General features: G+C 34.3%; 1 protein-coding gene across 1 annotated transcript; it reads right to left on the minus strand.

The window, feature by feature from the left end:
* Positions 1-188: 188 nt before the first annotated feature.
* On the minus strand, positions 189-1,811 carry LOC145953512 (uncharacterized). The gene is made up of 3 exons (XM_083067481.1): positions 1,194-1,811; positions 833-922; positions 189-341 (listed from the first exon to the last, which is right to left on the minus strand). Exons 1-3 carry the CDS (start codon positions 1,809-1,811, stop codon positions 189-191), a joined length of 861 nt encoding a protein of 286 aa, XP_082923607.1.
* Positions 1,812-16,340: the final 14,529 nt, after the last annotated feature.

The raw sequence follows: 16,340 nt of genomic DNA on the forward strand, positions 1-16,340 counted from the left end.
AGCATTAATTATTCTCACAAAGTAAAAATAATTAAACAATAAAATAAAATATTAATATATTTTATCATATTAAATATAATAGGATAATTAAAATATAATTAATATTAATAATATATATTTTATAAAAAAATTAATATTTATAAATAAATAAAAAGATAAAAAAATAATAATAAAAGAATGAACAATAACTAGTATAAACATGGATCCGCCCCTGCTTCGAGTACAGATCTAGAAGAAGGAATGAGAGTTAAAATCAACATTGTTGTGCACGACGGATGGTGAACAGTCAGATTAAGAACATCATTCTCTATTATCGTAACAACGAGATCTCCATTCTTACCCTTCAAAAGAAATTCAAAACCCTCAATTTCCAAGACAGTTTTTTATTGTCTCACTAAATATCCTTGTTGCTTCAAAATTCACAATGTTCATTATTACCTAGCCAAATGCGTGATGGTGGCTAATGGCTCGGCCTCAATCCATTTGGTAAAACAATCAATCGCTACCAACAAGAACTTGCACTGCCCTTTGGCGATAGGAAAAGGGCCTAGTATATCCATTCCCCATAGGGCAAACGGCCAAGGCGAACTGATGCTGTGTAACTGCTCAGTTGACGCATGTATTAAGTTGCCATGTCTTTGGCACTGAATGCACTTTTTGACAAACTCCATGCAATCGGTTTTGAGTGTCGGCCAATAATAGCCGGCCCGAAGTACATTTGCTGCTAATGTTCTGCCCCCCGGGTGAGAACCACAGATCCCTTCATGAACTTCCCTCAATACATAATTGGCTTGTTTGGAGTCGAGACATTTGAGTAGTGGAGATGAAAAACCTCTTCAGTAGAGTTCTCCTCCCACCACTGAATATCTCGCAGCTTGAGTTCTAAGCTTTTTGGTTGCCGAAGGGCATGTTGGTTTGGTGCCTTCAGTGATAAAGCGTATGATGTCAGTCATCCATGTTGTTGGTTGTTCGAAAATTGCTAAACAATCAATGGTATCAATACTTGGTGAGGAGAGCTCAAAATGAAGGGTGGTTCGGAGTTATCCAGGTTTGCAACTGCTAGTTGCCAACCGAGCTAACTGATCGGCTCTTTCATTGTTTTCATGGGGGGTGTGCTTCACGATTGCATCATCGAAATATTGACACATATTTCAGAAAGTATGATAATACTTCAACAAGTGGGCGTCCTTAACCTGAAAGTTCTCATTTACTTGTTCCGAGACGACTTTCAAATCAGTCCAACAGATAAGCTTCCGAACGCCCACTTCTCGGGCTAGTCTTAACCCCGCCAACAGTACTTCGTACTCGGCTTGGTTATTGGAGGCTTTGAATGCAAAACGGAGTGATTGCTCAAGCGCCAAGCCTGTCGATCTTTCGAGAATTATTCCAGCTCCACTGCCTTGATTGTTAAACGAACCATCAACACGGATCATCCATTGATCACTCTCAAAGAGTCCGGCTGGCTGTAACTCATTGATGAAATTGACCAAGCATTGTGACTTGATCGGGCCTCTTGGTTCGAACAATATGTCAAATTCTGACAATTCAATAGACCACACCATCATACGACCTGCCAGTTCAGGCTTCCTCAGAACCTTAGCGATTGGGCAATCGGTGCGTACAACGATCTTGTGCCCCTGGAAGTATTGCCGAAGCCTACGAGCTGTGTGAACAATTCTGAGTGCCACTTTTTCGAGTAGTTGATACCTACTTTCCGATTCTTGTAACATTCGACTGATAAAGTAGATAGGCACTTGAGTCTCCTTCTCTTGTATCAATACCGCACTGATGACCTCATGTGAAACGCACATGTAAACAATGAGGTCCGACTGAGGATCGGGTTTTGAAAAGATTGGAGGTGTTCCGAGACACTATTTCAGTGCTTGAAAAGCCGCTTCACATTCTTCCGGCCATGTGAACTTGTTTGCTTTTCTCATAAGACTCAAGATTGGTTTGGCTATTTCTGTGAGGCATGGAAGAAATCTCGACAACGCTGTGAGCCGACCGGCCAGCCATTGTACCTCTTTTACATTTTGTGGACTTCTCATTTCGACCACCACTCGACACTTATCGGGATTTGCTTCGATACATCTGGCTGAAAGCATGAAACCAAGAAACTTGCCACCAACGATTCCGAATGTGCACTTTTCGGGATTGAGTCTCATATCATAACGTCGAAGCTACTGAAACACCTCGACCAAGTCCGTGATATGGTTGTGAAAGTCCTTTGACTTGACGACCATATCGTCTACATAGACTTCCATATTCCTGCCGATTTGACATTTGAATATCTTGTTCATGAGTCGTTGATATGTAGCGCCGACATTCTTTAAGCCAAACGACATTACCCGATAACAATAGTTAGCCGAGTTTGTGATGAAAGCATTCTTCTCTTCATCCTATGGATGCATTTGAATCTGATTATACCCTGAATAGGCGTCGAGAAAAGTCAACATATTATGTCCAGAGGCACCATCGACTAAACGATCAATATTGGGCAACGGGTAGGCATCTTTTGGGCAAGCTTTGTTCAAGTTAGTATAATCCGTGCACATCCGCCATTTCCCGTTCGCCTTCTTGACCATAACCACATTCGCGAGCCATGTTGTGTATTGTATTTTCCGAATAAACTTTGCCTCAAGCAACTTGGCAACTTCCTTCTCAACAACCAGTTTTCTTTCGGTTCCCATCTTCCTTTTCTGTTGAGCTATTGGTCTAGCTTCTCGGCAGACGGACAACTTGTGACACATGACATTTGGATCTATGTCTGGCATATCCGAAGGTACCCAAGCGAAAAGATCCTTGTTTTTCTGAATGACTTTGCCTCATACGTGGCGATCCGATTCAGACAATCTGGCCCCAAAGTATGTGACTTGAAACGTCTCTGGGCCGATTTGGAATGCAACTTTCTCATCGGTTGACTCTATTCGTTCATCTTCAATCATTCTTGGATCCAGATCCCAAGTTGAGGACTTATCTGATGCCGAAGGGTTTACTACATGAACTCTCTTGGACTTTGATTATTTTTCTTCAACAGGAGTTACCCGCAAGCTAGCGAAGTAACATTCTCGAGCCGCCTTCTGATCGGCATGAATTGTGAGGATTTTTTCGTTGTCAGATGGAAATTTCATTGCCAAATGTGGTGTGGATACGATAGCGCCCAACAAGTTAATGATGGTCGACCCAGAAGAATATTGTAGGACGTATTGGCGTGCACTACTATATACTTCACCTGGATTTCCTTATACTCCTGCTCATCAAAATAGAAACGAGTAAAAAGCTTAACGTATCCCCTAGTGCTTACCCTTTCTCCTGAGAAGCCGACTAGGGGATCATCATATGGAATGAGCTCCTTCTCAGAGATACCCAACTGTTTGAAGGTATTCTAATATAAGATATCCTTCAAACTGCCCTGATCCACCAATGTCTTCTTGACTATGCAATTGTGAATCTCGACGCTAATCACCATTGGATCATCCTGCATAGGGTCAAAGCCCTGGAAATTGGCATCGGTGAAAGTTATAGCTGGTAACCTCTGAGTCGGCTGTCTGTCAACAGCGTGGACCGATCGGACGGTGCGCAAATTCCTCTTTTGGGCCGAAGAGGTTGGGCCTCCTCAAGTAAATCCTCCTGCGATTGTGTTAATGACTCGCCTATGTGAAGTTGTAGGCTCATCTTTCCTATCTCGTGATCGGCTTCGTTCGCGACGAGGTCTATCAAAAAGGTCTTGCCTATGCCGGTCGGGGTGTCGAGGTTGATATGGGCGAGATCGAGACGAGTCGGGCCGATCAACGAAATTATGAAGTTGTCCCTGTTTGATCAAATCTTCAATTTTGTCTTTGAGAGCCGCACACTCCTCGGTAGAATGTCTAGGATTGCGATGATACCTGCAAGATTTACTAGTATCAGCGCGTGGTGGAGTAGAAGCTCTCTTCGGAACTGCCAGCACTTTCGGTACCAGAGCTTGCTCAAGCACCGTGGCTCGGCTTGCATTGAGGAGAGTATAATGAGAGTATTTCGAACCCCGTGTGGGTCGGTCTCGAAGAGTTAACTCCTTTCCTCGCCCCCTGTATGGTTGTTCTATTTGCTTTTCGGGTTTGCCCACTAGTTCAGCTCGAGCCTGATTGCGATATTCAGCCAGCTGTTCCATTTGCATATACTTATCAATCCTCCTTCGTAGGTTGTTCATGTCCGAAAGAGGTTTCTTGCAAATGCTATTGACAAACGGTCCGGGCTTCAAGGCCGTTGTGAGATGATGGAGTGCTACAGCTGGATTGAGGTCTCGGATCTCCAAGGCTACCTTGTTGAACTGATCCATGAAAGTCCGAAGCGACTCCTTCTTGTCCTACCGAAGGCTGACCAGCGATAGAGACGTCAAGCTGTGAGGACGACTTGTGGCGAACTGAATAGTGAACTGAGACGACAAAGTGCTGAACGAGTCGATAGAGTTGGGAGGGAGTCGAGTGAACCAACTCAAGGCCCTGCCTTTGAGATATGTTGGAAAAATCTGGCACAAAGCAGCATCATTTGTGGTACTCAACATTACCTGCGTCATAAAAACATCAAGATGTTCATCAGGATCTGTTGTACCATCATACTTATCGATAGGTAGAGATTTCCAGTTATCCATCAGAGGGAGTTGCATAATGGAAGGGGTGAAGGGGTGTCGGTGCGATCCAATGGTTGCCAAGTCCGTAGGACGACCAACTGTGGGCTGGTCGAGGGGAACTTTTCTGGTGTTATCGCCGAGGCATGAGGGGCTGAGATGTGGATCTGATGGGATTGATATGACCCTTGGGTTTGCGTGTTGGTGGTTTGAGTAGGTTTCCATGAAGGATCTTGATTTTTCAATGCCTCGTTTTCGACTCTCAAGGCCGAAAGCTCTTTTGCATCCTTCTCCCGCTGTTGCTTCATTACTGCCATCTCTTGCTTCAGTAGACAAATGGTCTCGGAGAGATCGGTTTCGTCTACAACTTCAACACGTTCTTCTTCTGCGGTTTGGTGATCTTCCGTATTCGTTCTTCTCGTTATCGCCATTTCTTTGTTCAGTTAATCTTTACAACTGTCTTGGTTCGGCCCCACGGTGGGCGCCAAAATGTACCTATCTGAAGGGCACACTAGTAATCTTCTCGTAATCTGAGGGCCGAACGGGAGCTCCGATCGAATATTCCGGTGAAGGGGAGGTACCTGCAAAAGGCACTCCGACGCTCAAGTCAGGATAAGCACAAATATCAATAGTAATTAATGAACAGTGACGTTACCTCGTGACATGAATTATTTATACTGACATTTATGGGCCCTGACTTCCCTGGGCCTTGAAACAGGATTACCATATTAGGTCATACGCCTCTAATCGGCTTATTGGTGTGATTAACTCTTAACCCTTGATTAAAGGTAATCCTTAATCCTCGATTAGGGGTGATATGTATTTATGGAGCATTCGGTGGCCGATCAGTTGTCGGCTACCTGGTTCGGCCATCCAGGTGCTGATCGGGTGTCGATCACCTGGTGGCCGAATGGTCTCACTAGTACAAACCTCATCATAGAGGAACAATCCTCCATTGACACCTAAGAACCCTTCTTCATAAGCCACTTGAGCAAACTCCTGGTGTTAACCATTAAGTTAATTAAAACTACATTTTAGTGGTCAAATTCCTTTGGCTGAGAAACATTCACGACATTCGTTACTTTAGGTTTTGAGGGACTTGTAACTTCTTTTTAATACATCTTTAGCACTCAAGTCTTTTTTTAATCAATATTAAATATAATTTATATATCTAAATATAGTATTTATTTGTATATATAATTTATTATAAAGTTTAGTTATAACTAAATATGTAGTTTAGTTATAATTAAATATGTAAATCAAAAAATTAATTGGTAAAATGTAATATATTTTTATTTATTAAGGGATAAAAGTATTTATTTTAACATAAAAGAAGGGTTTATATCTTTAAGAGAATGTGAGTGCAAAAGATGTTTTTATAGTTTTTTTTTTGTCACAAAACCCTAAAGGAAATAAAAAAAAATGGTTAAAATATCATATATTAAAATCTATCAAAAGATGAGATTATATATTCTTTAACATAAAAAGGGAGGAGACTTAGAATCAACATTGTCATGCAATTGGCAATGGATGGTGAACTAACATATCACGAATATCATCCTCTATTATCCTAACATCATCCTCAATTCAACCTTTGTCTTTGGCCTATCTTTACTCTGCTCACATAAATATGATCACCGTAATCTAACCACTAAGAAACATGCAAGGGTAAGTTAAATAGTATTCAAAAGAATAACCATATAAATAACACTACAATAAATGTTACATAGAGTGACATACAAAAAGTGTCACTATAAGTATAATATATGTAGGTATATATCTATTTGGCATATAACTACACACAATTTTAGTGTTGATTTTGAATGAGATTTAACAACATATTTTGTGTATCACTATAGCTTATACTCACACTTTTTAACAATATACCAACATATATTATATTTATTATGTAGGTAAAAGTAGTTTTTAGTGACACATATTGTGTCACTATAGAATGTGTGTCACTATATGGCAATTTTCTTGTAGTGTAAAGAAGTAAATGCATCTATATTACCAACATTATCATGTAAACCACACAACACAACACAACACTTCATGGTTTACAACCTAGTGACACAATAATAACACCTCAACATGACATTCAACAACCTTAAAAAGGTAAACAACTTAATCACATCACAATAGTTTCAACTTACACCACAACCATGTCATTTAACAAAAAATCCACATCGCATATGAACAACACCACAATCAACACATCATATGCATATTACATCAACTACATGTGTCGCCACACATTCAATTACAGAGATCTTTCACAATAAATGTGAGCAGTTTAAATGACTTGACCCTACCGAAGTAACAACAATACGATTTTTTTACACCTGCTAGATCAATGACCAAATTGGATAAAAATTAACAACAACATGATTTCTCAAAATTCGCCACTTAAACTATGAAACTCTAGTATCTTTTTCAGGGTAGAATAACTTAGGTATGAGTCTACCACGACATTAACATGCATAACTAAGCCTCTTATGAGATTAGTCCGTTGAATACCCTTCAAACACCACACTCCTTCTGGTACTTAGTTAGGAATTTTGGCCTTTGACCTTATATCTTACTCATTTGGTCATTTTATACATGTATAACTCGATTTGCCCCTCATACGAATCAACATTGGTCAGTTATAATCAATATAACTCAATATGACCCCTATATTGTGGTCACTTATAGATAGTATGCCTCGACCTTGCTCATATATCGTATCAAATAAGGTCTTAGAGGAGACTCAACTATCCATTTCAAGAGTCAACTACTTAAGAATGATTTTCAACAATTGGACTTGTAGAGCACCATAACAATATCCTCGCAATAGGATATCTAAATTTTTAAAATACCTCTCCTTTAGTCCTAATTTGATCAACATAACACACCCTAATGCCTTAAGCATTCTCAACACCATCGCTTCAACATTGCAACAATATAATCATCAATATACATAATCTCAAATTAATGTATAAAGAACTATCGACATATATCAATATACAACATATGAGATATGCATCTACCATCTAAATGTTCACCATTTCATCAACCAAACAACATAATTTCATAAAACAACCCACACCCAACGTCATTGAGACAAATAGCTCTCGAACTCGCCTACGCCTGACACCACTCAACCTACGCTTGGTGTGAATGGAGCTATATGATTCTAATGCATTGTATATGGATCTAGAATGATATATGTGGTTTTCTTAAGTTGTTTAAAGTTGTAAGGTGAATGAAAGTTGAAATGTAGAGAAAGTTGTATGTTTTAGTAGTTGTGTTGAGAATGCTTAAGGCATGGTGTTGAGGTGTATTGGTTAACTTAGGACTAAAGGAGAGATTATTTTAAAAGTTAAATATCCCATTGTGAGGATATGGTGTTGTGATGCTTTAGCCCAATTTATTGAAGACCTTTCTTAAGAAGTTGACTTTTAAGATAGAGTGTTGAGTTTCCTCTAAGACCTTAGTTAATGCGGTATAAGGGTTAGCTAGGTAAAATAAATAACTCATATATATATAATTACAACACTGAATACATTAAAATCATCATCATTTCATCCAAATCAATCAGCAAAGCATCACAACATACAACACAACTCATTATATTTCAACACGGAATTCATCACAACAACACATGTCATCACAATTCAACACATCATCTATATGCGTCGTCACACATTTCAACTTGGAGATTTCCTACAACACAGTGTGAGTAGTTTAAGTGGTTAGATCCTAGTAAACCGACAACACAGTGATATTTTTGGGCTTGTTAAATCAACAACAAATTGGATATGAATCCACAACATGATAACGGTCTCTCAGATTTTGCCACTTAAACAAGGAAATATAACATTATGTGAGGATAGAATAGTTAGATCTAGGCCTACCACGACATTAACTAGCTTAACTAAACCACCTATAGGATTAGCCTATCGACTATCCTCCAAATACTATAACTCTCCAATACTTGATTATGAACTAAGTTACCGGGGCAGAGAAAATTCTGCCCAGCATTGGTTTGGCAGAGACTCCCAAAGCAATCTTGCCTAGTGTGGTAAGTGTCACACCTGGTGTAGGTCAGGTAGAGACCTACAAGGGTAATTACGCCCGGTGTAATAAGTGCCACGCCCCGTGCCATATCAGTAGAGGTTCCAACACTCCATTTACTAATATCACTCCCAACGCCACCTCCTCCACGCCCAACATCATTCACCTAGAGACCTTAATCACACTTCACACCTAACGCAACCAATCTCGCACCCAACACAACCAATCTTGCGCCCAATGTGAATGTGAAACTTAGGCATCTGATGAATGCCCACTTGACGCCATGAAGGCGCACCTGGTGCGAATTCATAAATCAGCACACCCATTTCAAAAATTTCATCAAAAACTTGCAATCAAAGAAAATCTAGCACATGTAACTCCACATGTACATCACTACCAACCACATGCAACACAAAAACATCAAGAAAACAACATGCATCCATGAAATCTCACAAATCACCACATTCTACAAATAACTCAAAAACCCAACTTTTCAACCAAACCCACTCAAATTACTTCACAAACAGCCAACAATTCAATCAACACCAAACACATACTTCATTCAACATTCAACAATGGAAATTCTAGCTCCCCTTAACTTGGAACGGAACAACACCAAACCCAAGCCAATCCGAGGAAGAAGAAGAAAATCGGTTTTGTGCAACTCCAAAGGTTGATTCAAGGTTCTCCACCACCTGAATCACAAACAACATGACTTAGAAGAGTGATGGAGAAGAAAATAGAAGAAGATTGAGAGAGGAGAGCTAACGGACCAGAGTCCCTCTCTCTAGAATCTATCTCTCTAAACTCTCAAGGTCTCACATCATGTATATTTAGGATTGTTTGCATGTTAATCCTAGTTAGGTATTTAGAATTTATGTTTTTGTTGCTAGTAACTGAATTGTAAAGTGTAAGGACCTATCAAGTTGTTACCTTTTGTGTCAGTAATTTATCATCATTTAACTTTTAGTTCTTGTAACTTTTTTTGTTGTTTTATCCTTAATTTTTTTATAATGTTTCAAAAATAGTCTTTGTCGTTAACTTCCTTAAAAAATATCCTATATGACAAATATAATACATATTATATTCATTATATTTCACTTCACTTTTGTCACATAGGTAAGTTGATTTTTATTTTTTAAAACAAAATTTCAAAATGCATTTAACTATTGCCACTTCATCATACTTTTCATGAAACCTTCTCCGATTTGTGGAACAACATGTCCTGGCTGTTGTTGGGAATAGTGAAGTGTATTTTAAAATTTTGTCTAAAAAAATTAAAATTAATTTATTTATGTGACAATAATGAAGTTAAATATAATAAATATAATATGTATTATGTTTGATACGTAGGATTTTTTTTAAAGAGAGTTGATGGTAAAAATCATTTTTGAAATTTTATAAAAGATTAAGGATAAAAAAAATATAAAGACTAAAAATGAAAAAAAAATTACAGAAATTAAAATTATATTTAAAATTATAAATAAATATTATGTTTGAATATATAAATTATATTTAAATATATAAATTATATTTTAAATTTATAATAAGTAAAAATATATTGTAAGATGAAATTATTTTTATTTATTAGTAATTTATTTTAAAATATTAAAATTTAATTTATAAATAATTATAATAGATAAAATTGAATTAGATATAAAAAGTGTGATTGATTTAATTGAGAGAAAATGTTTTTCCAATTTCAAATTAATTCATATGACACATTATAGATCGTAAGGGAAATTTACGATGCCAATTATAGTAATAGTCAAATCAATTATAGTAATAATTAAATATATGGTTTATGCCTTTATGGGCGATGTATTCGATGCTTATATTATGAGGTAAATTAAGTAAACACCGCATATTTCTTCAAAAAGGAAAATAACTACTATTCATGAAAAAATTCTTATTCCACGAGTCTTTTTATCCATGTGAAATTGATTGGAATTAAGTGGGTTTAATTAAGGGTGTTCAAAATCGAATTGGACCGAAAAGAAAATAAAAATTGATTAAAAAAATTGAAAATAAAAAAAATCAATAAAGTTTTGATTTTTTTGAATGTGTTTTTCAAATAATCAATCGATTCAGTTCAATTTTCGGTTCAGTCAGATGGAATTAGGCATGACAATCTAACCCGCTCCTGTGGGTACTCGCCCGAACCCGTCCCGATTTAGATGGGGAAAACTCGTGTTTATCGGGTTCGGGTTCAGGTTTTCCCCGATTGATAAAATCGGGGGCGGGGGCGGGGGCGGGGATGTTAATACCCACCCCGCCCCCGTCCTCATACCCGCCCCCCGCCCCCGCCCCGCTTAATAATATAATTAAAAAATTATTTTTATATATATAAACCAAAATTATAAATATTTATATGTAAAAATTTATATTATTTTATTTTTCTTTTATTTTTTTTAAATTGTTCTTATTTATTTAAAAGAAAAAAAGAAGAAAAAAAATAAAAGCGGGGGCGGGGGCGGGGCGGGGAAACCTGAACCCCGCCGGGGGTGGGGATGGGGACCTAGATTTTATCCCCGGCGAGTATCGGGGGCGGGGGCGGGGGCGGTTTAAATTTGCGGGGGCGGGGGCGGGGAACGTAAAACCCGCCCCCGCCCCGTCCCGTTGCCATGCCTAGATGGAATCGAATGAAACCGATCAAATCATAGTGTTGCCCGTGATTATGTTTGCATATGTGAGTGTAGGTTAAACTCTAGGTCTCTCACTCTCATTCCCAAATTAAAAGTCTTCTTTACCAATGTCGCCTCTCTCCCTCTAACCTGAGTCTCCTCCACCATTCGCTCCCTCTCACCTAAGTCTCCTCCACCGTTCTCTCCCTTTGGCCTCTACATCTTTGTCTGCCACTACCTCTTTGTTCGCTTCTCTCTCACCTGAGTGCCCTTCTTTGCGACTTTGTCATTCTTTACCTCTGCACCTTCGCGTGACTATGTCGCACTATCGCCTCTCTATTTGCTTCTCCTCCAACGTTCTCCTCCGAGAGTGAGAGTCTCTCTCTTTTGAGTCTTTTCTTTATCTTTTTCTTTTCTTTAAAACTATTTCTTTCTACTATGTGGGTATTGGAGAATAGCACATAACTGATAGCAGTTGGTTCCACTGTGTGGGTATTGGAGATAATCACAAGTTCACAATATTGGCATCACTATGGAGGTAATTATCACTTTCTTTATAATCACAAGTTCACAATAATGTTATCTATATATGAAAGCAATTTTTTAGTTCCTATTCTTTTCATGTGTTTATTATGTCCCTTGTAGTAGATGTGTGAAATTTCATAAATGGAAAGAGACTTCTGATCCATTATTTGGAAGTATGGTTCAGAAAATGAAAGCTAAGTATGATAAGTATTGGGGAAATGTTAAAAATATGAATATTTTGATTTTTGTTGTTGTTGTGTTTGATCCTTATAGTAAGTTTAAGTTTGTTCAATGGGGCTTACACAAATTTTATGAGAAGGATGTTGAATTTTTGTGTAATAAGGTGGCATTGCATGATATGTTTAATGTGTATTTGCTTTCTACTAGTAATGGGCAGTTAATTGAAACTTCTACACAACTTTCTTTTGATGTGGGAATTGATGATTTTGATTCACCTGACCTTTCATTTGCTATTGAATTTGAAAGAGACATGAATCTTAATAGCAATCTTGGGAAGAATGAAGTAGACTTGTATCTCATGGAGAGTTTAGAAAAGAAAAGTGATACTCTTGACATCTTGATGTCGTGAAGAATGAATTCTAGTAAATATCATATTCTTAGTCAAATTACTAGAGATTTGTTATCCATGTCTATGTTTATTGCTGCATCAAAGTCTATTTTCATCACAAGAAGGAGAGTATTTAATTCTTATAGGAGTTCTCTTACTCCTAAGACAATTGAAGCATTGGTTTGTATACAAAATTGGTGTCAATCTCTTTCATGGTCAATGGACATTGAAGACCATGTTGTAGACATTGAAAGACTTGATGGGTAATATGTTATATTTTAATATCTTATTGTTTAATAGTTCTAACCTTTTTTTTATGTTGACTATTATATATTATATACTTTTAGAAATTGGACCAATTCCAGCAATTGATGAAGAGAATTATGATATTGAATCTGATTAGATTTTACACTTGGAGTTGAAAATTTGGACTTATGGTATGATTCATCACTTAATTAACTATTTTATTTCTATATGTTTGAAATTTATAGTTAAATTATAAATTAAATAAATTTTTTTAATTTCGCAGGATTTATCATGAATTAGAAGTTCCTATATGATTTATTGAAATATGTTATTTTTATTGTTATTATTTAATTTTCTACGTGGAACATTAATTTGTTATTATGTAAAAGATAGTTTTATTTGATTTTAAAAGTATAATATTGTAACTATTGAGACATAGTTATGACATTTGATACAATGTATCATTTTATTTTTTTACGTAGAACATTAATTTGTTGTTATTTGAAAGATAATTTTATTCTATTTAGAATGTATAATTTTCTTTTATCAACCAACAAAAGACGACAATATATATCAAGAAATGCACTAGAGGTACATAGTTATGTACATGAATAATATTATTTAATTATATAATATTATAATAGTTAAGACATAATTATGACATTTGATACAATGTAATATTATTTAATAATTTTTTATCTTGTGTAGTATTATGTAATTATAATTGTATATATACAAAAAATATGAAAAAACTGCAAAAATAAACTGAATTAGACTATTGATTTGATTCGATTTAGATATTATAAAAAACAAAAATCAAATTAAACTAAATCCTACGTATTTTTGTTATTCGATTCAAATGACTTTTTAATTAAAAATTGAACTGAACTAAACTGCAAATACTCTAAATTTAATTTTATTTAATTTTAATTGTTCAAAATAACATTTTTTTGTTGTATATATAAGAATAATACAGTAATTTATTGACACGAAATTTATTGAATTTCGCTCAATAAATTTCAATGATTTAAAAATTGATTTTCGAGTTAATCCATATTCTAATTTTTGCAATGAGTTCTACACAAGAAAATTGATTTTCAAATAAAATAAAATTATACCAAAACATTTTTTTTTTTAGTTTTCAATGATTTCAAAGATTACAAGGATTCGATTTTCATTTACTATTACCAAAAAAAGAAATTTCACAACAGTCAATCAATCATAAACAGTCTATGTATTGATAAAAAAAAAATAATAAAAAGTCTATGTAAGGGATTATGATTAAACGAGTTTAAACTTACAAAACTATCATAAAAAATATTGTAATCGATTTTTAAACTCAAAATTTAAAACTATCAAATTAAAGTCAAAATCTAATTGAAATAATAAATATAAGGATTTAAATTTCAAAGTAATATTTTACTTAAGAAATTGATGAAATAGATAATCAATGGATAAAATTGTAATTAACTTTAAATTTTGTTATATATGTAATTTATTTTATCTTAATTGTCAATAACTGTTTTCTTAATCAATCATTGTGACTATATTTTATTTTCTAAAGAGCTCATCCACGATGAGAGAACTTGGATAAAAAATTTAAGATACTAAATTAAAATTTTTTTCTTCTATAAATTAAACTTTTTATTAAATAAAAATAGTAATAAAAATTCTATTTTTTTACTCAATTTTTTTAGTTTTATTATAATTAATAATATATAAATATAATATATATATATATATATATATATATATATATATATATATATATATATATATATATATAAAAGAAAAGTTTGGGGGGAGTCATCACCACTGCTCATCCACAATTAAGAGAAGTGAAATCCTGTCCATATATAAACTTTCTGGAAAACCTCTGTCATACCACCGACAAAACAAAACTTCTTATTTCGGGTTATAACTAACAAAACTTAATTATAATGTTTCTTTTTTATCTATATGAAAACATATTGATAGAACAGTAACATTAATGATTAATTTATACATACATCTTAAATTTCAATTTACAATTTGATATATTTGTTTAAGTTTGTATTTATTATATAGTATATATTCTTATGAATTAATTTATAGCTTTTTTAACATTTTTTTATAAAATTACATTTTTTATGGACATATAATTCACATAGTGTCTCGTAATTAATAATAAAAACTATTTTGTGTCTATGAAATATAAATTTTACTAATTAAACATTATTCAATATTAATAAATCGATTAAGAGAACATTAGTTCGACTTCCCATATCTATAGTCTTACAAATTGGATGAAGAGATTTCTTTTGATAAAATACATTTCTCCATTTTGTGAGTTTAATCATTTGAAATTTTCTAATATAATTAAAAACTGGTTTAATTTAAACTGGGTTAAAACAAGTAATATATTTTAAACTAAATCAAACAAATGATGCAATAATTACGATAATATTAGGATTGAGCTACTCATAAGATTAAAATAGATGCATAAAGATTTAAAGTTGGATATTTATTATTTTTGTTTCTAAAAAAACAGTAATGTGAAATATAATTAAATTCTGATTACTTAGTTTTGTTTTTTTTTCTTCTTTAAATTAATTTAATGCAAAAAAAAGTGTAAATATTAATAATAATCTGGTAGTAGTGTACCACAAACGCGGTTTTTGAGAATAAAGTGAAGGTGATATAAAGTGTAGCCAGCTTGCAAGAAATAGACCGATGAACCTCCAATGATCCAATGAGGAGCCATTAACGTTGTAGTCTTGTGCATAGGGACGATATCATGTCATCGAGATCTTCCACAAACAAAAAGAAAACACACAACATTCCATTTCTTATATATATAATCAAATTTCCGTACCACACCATTACCTCTACTACGATAATACTAGCCATGCACCAATAAAATTCAAAGTCACTTCAATCATAATTTATTATTTTTTATTATTTCACTAGCTTTTTTTTGCATTCTTATCTGTGAGATCACTGATTTACTCGTTGTATGCTCCTCAATGTTGTGTATTTAGTAATTGATATAAATTTAAAAAATATTAGAAAGTAAAAAATCTAATGAGATTAAAAAAAATTCTTCTATAATTTCACTTATTTTATTTTTTAATCCTTAACTATAGTTAAAAAAATTAAAACTTTTATACGTATTTTTTAATATCTCTTAATTTCAGTTATTAATTGTGTATATTGTTATTTTGTGTGAATGATGTGAGTTTATTTAATTTATGTGACTCTAATGTGTTTAGTTTAGTGAGCAATGATTTGTTCATTTAATTGATATAAGGTTTGTTTATATTTTTGTCAACGTGTTCATGAAATAAGCAAAGATAAATCTTATAACAATCCAATAAATTATTACATTTAATATAGTTCATCTATTACATGGCGAAATTAATAAACAACAAACAACTAACTTAAGATTATCCTGTAATAGTTATATGGTCATTTATGCAATCCATACATGTATAGGGTAGTAAATAAAATAACTAAAATCATAAATCCCCTTGTAGGGTTACATATATATCGTATATACATATATAATCTGTATCACCTACACAACTATACATAAAATGACCCTAATCGTCGATCATGCGTCTATAAAACAAAATACTACATTAGAGTAGCATTATCAAATCATCACTAGCAAGATCCTCCACCAACTAACCAAGCCATCTTGCACATCTTATCATATTTTCATACAAAATAT

Source organism: Cajanus cajan, chromosome 11 (genome assembly GCF_000230855.2).
Source record: "Cajanus cajan strain Asha chromosome 11, NIPB_CcT2T_4, whole genome shotgun sequence".
Lineage (NCBI taxonomy): Eukaryota > Viridiplantae > Streptophyta > Magnoliopsida > Fabales > Fabaceae > Cajanus > Cajanus cajan.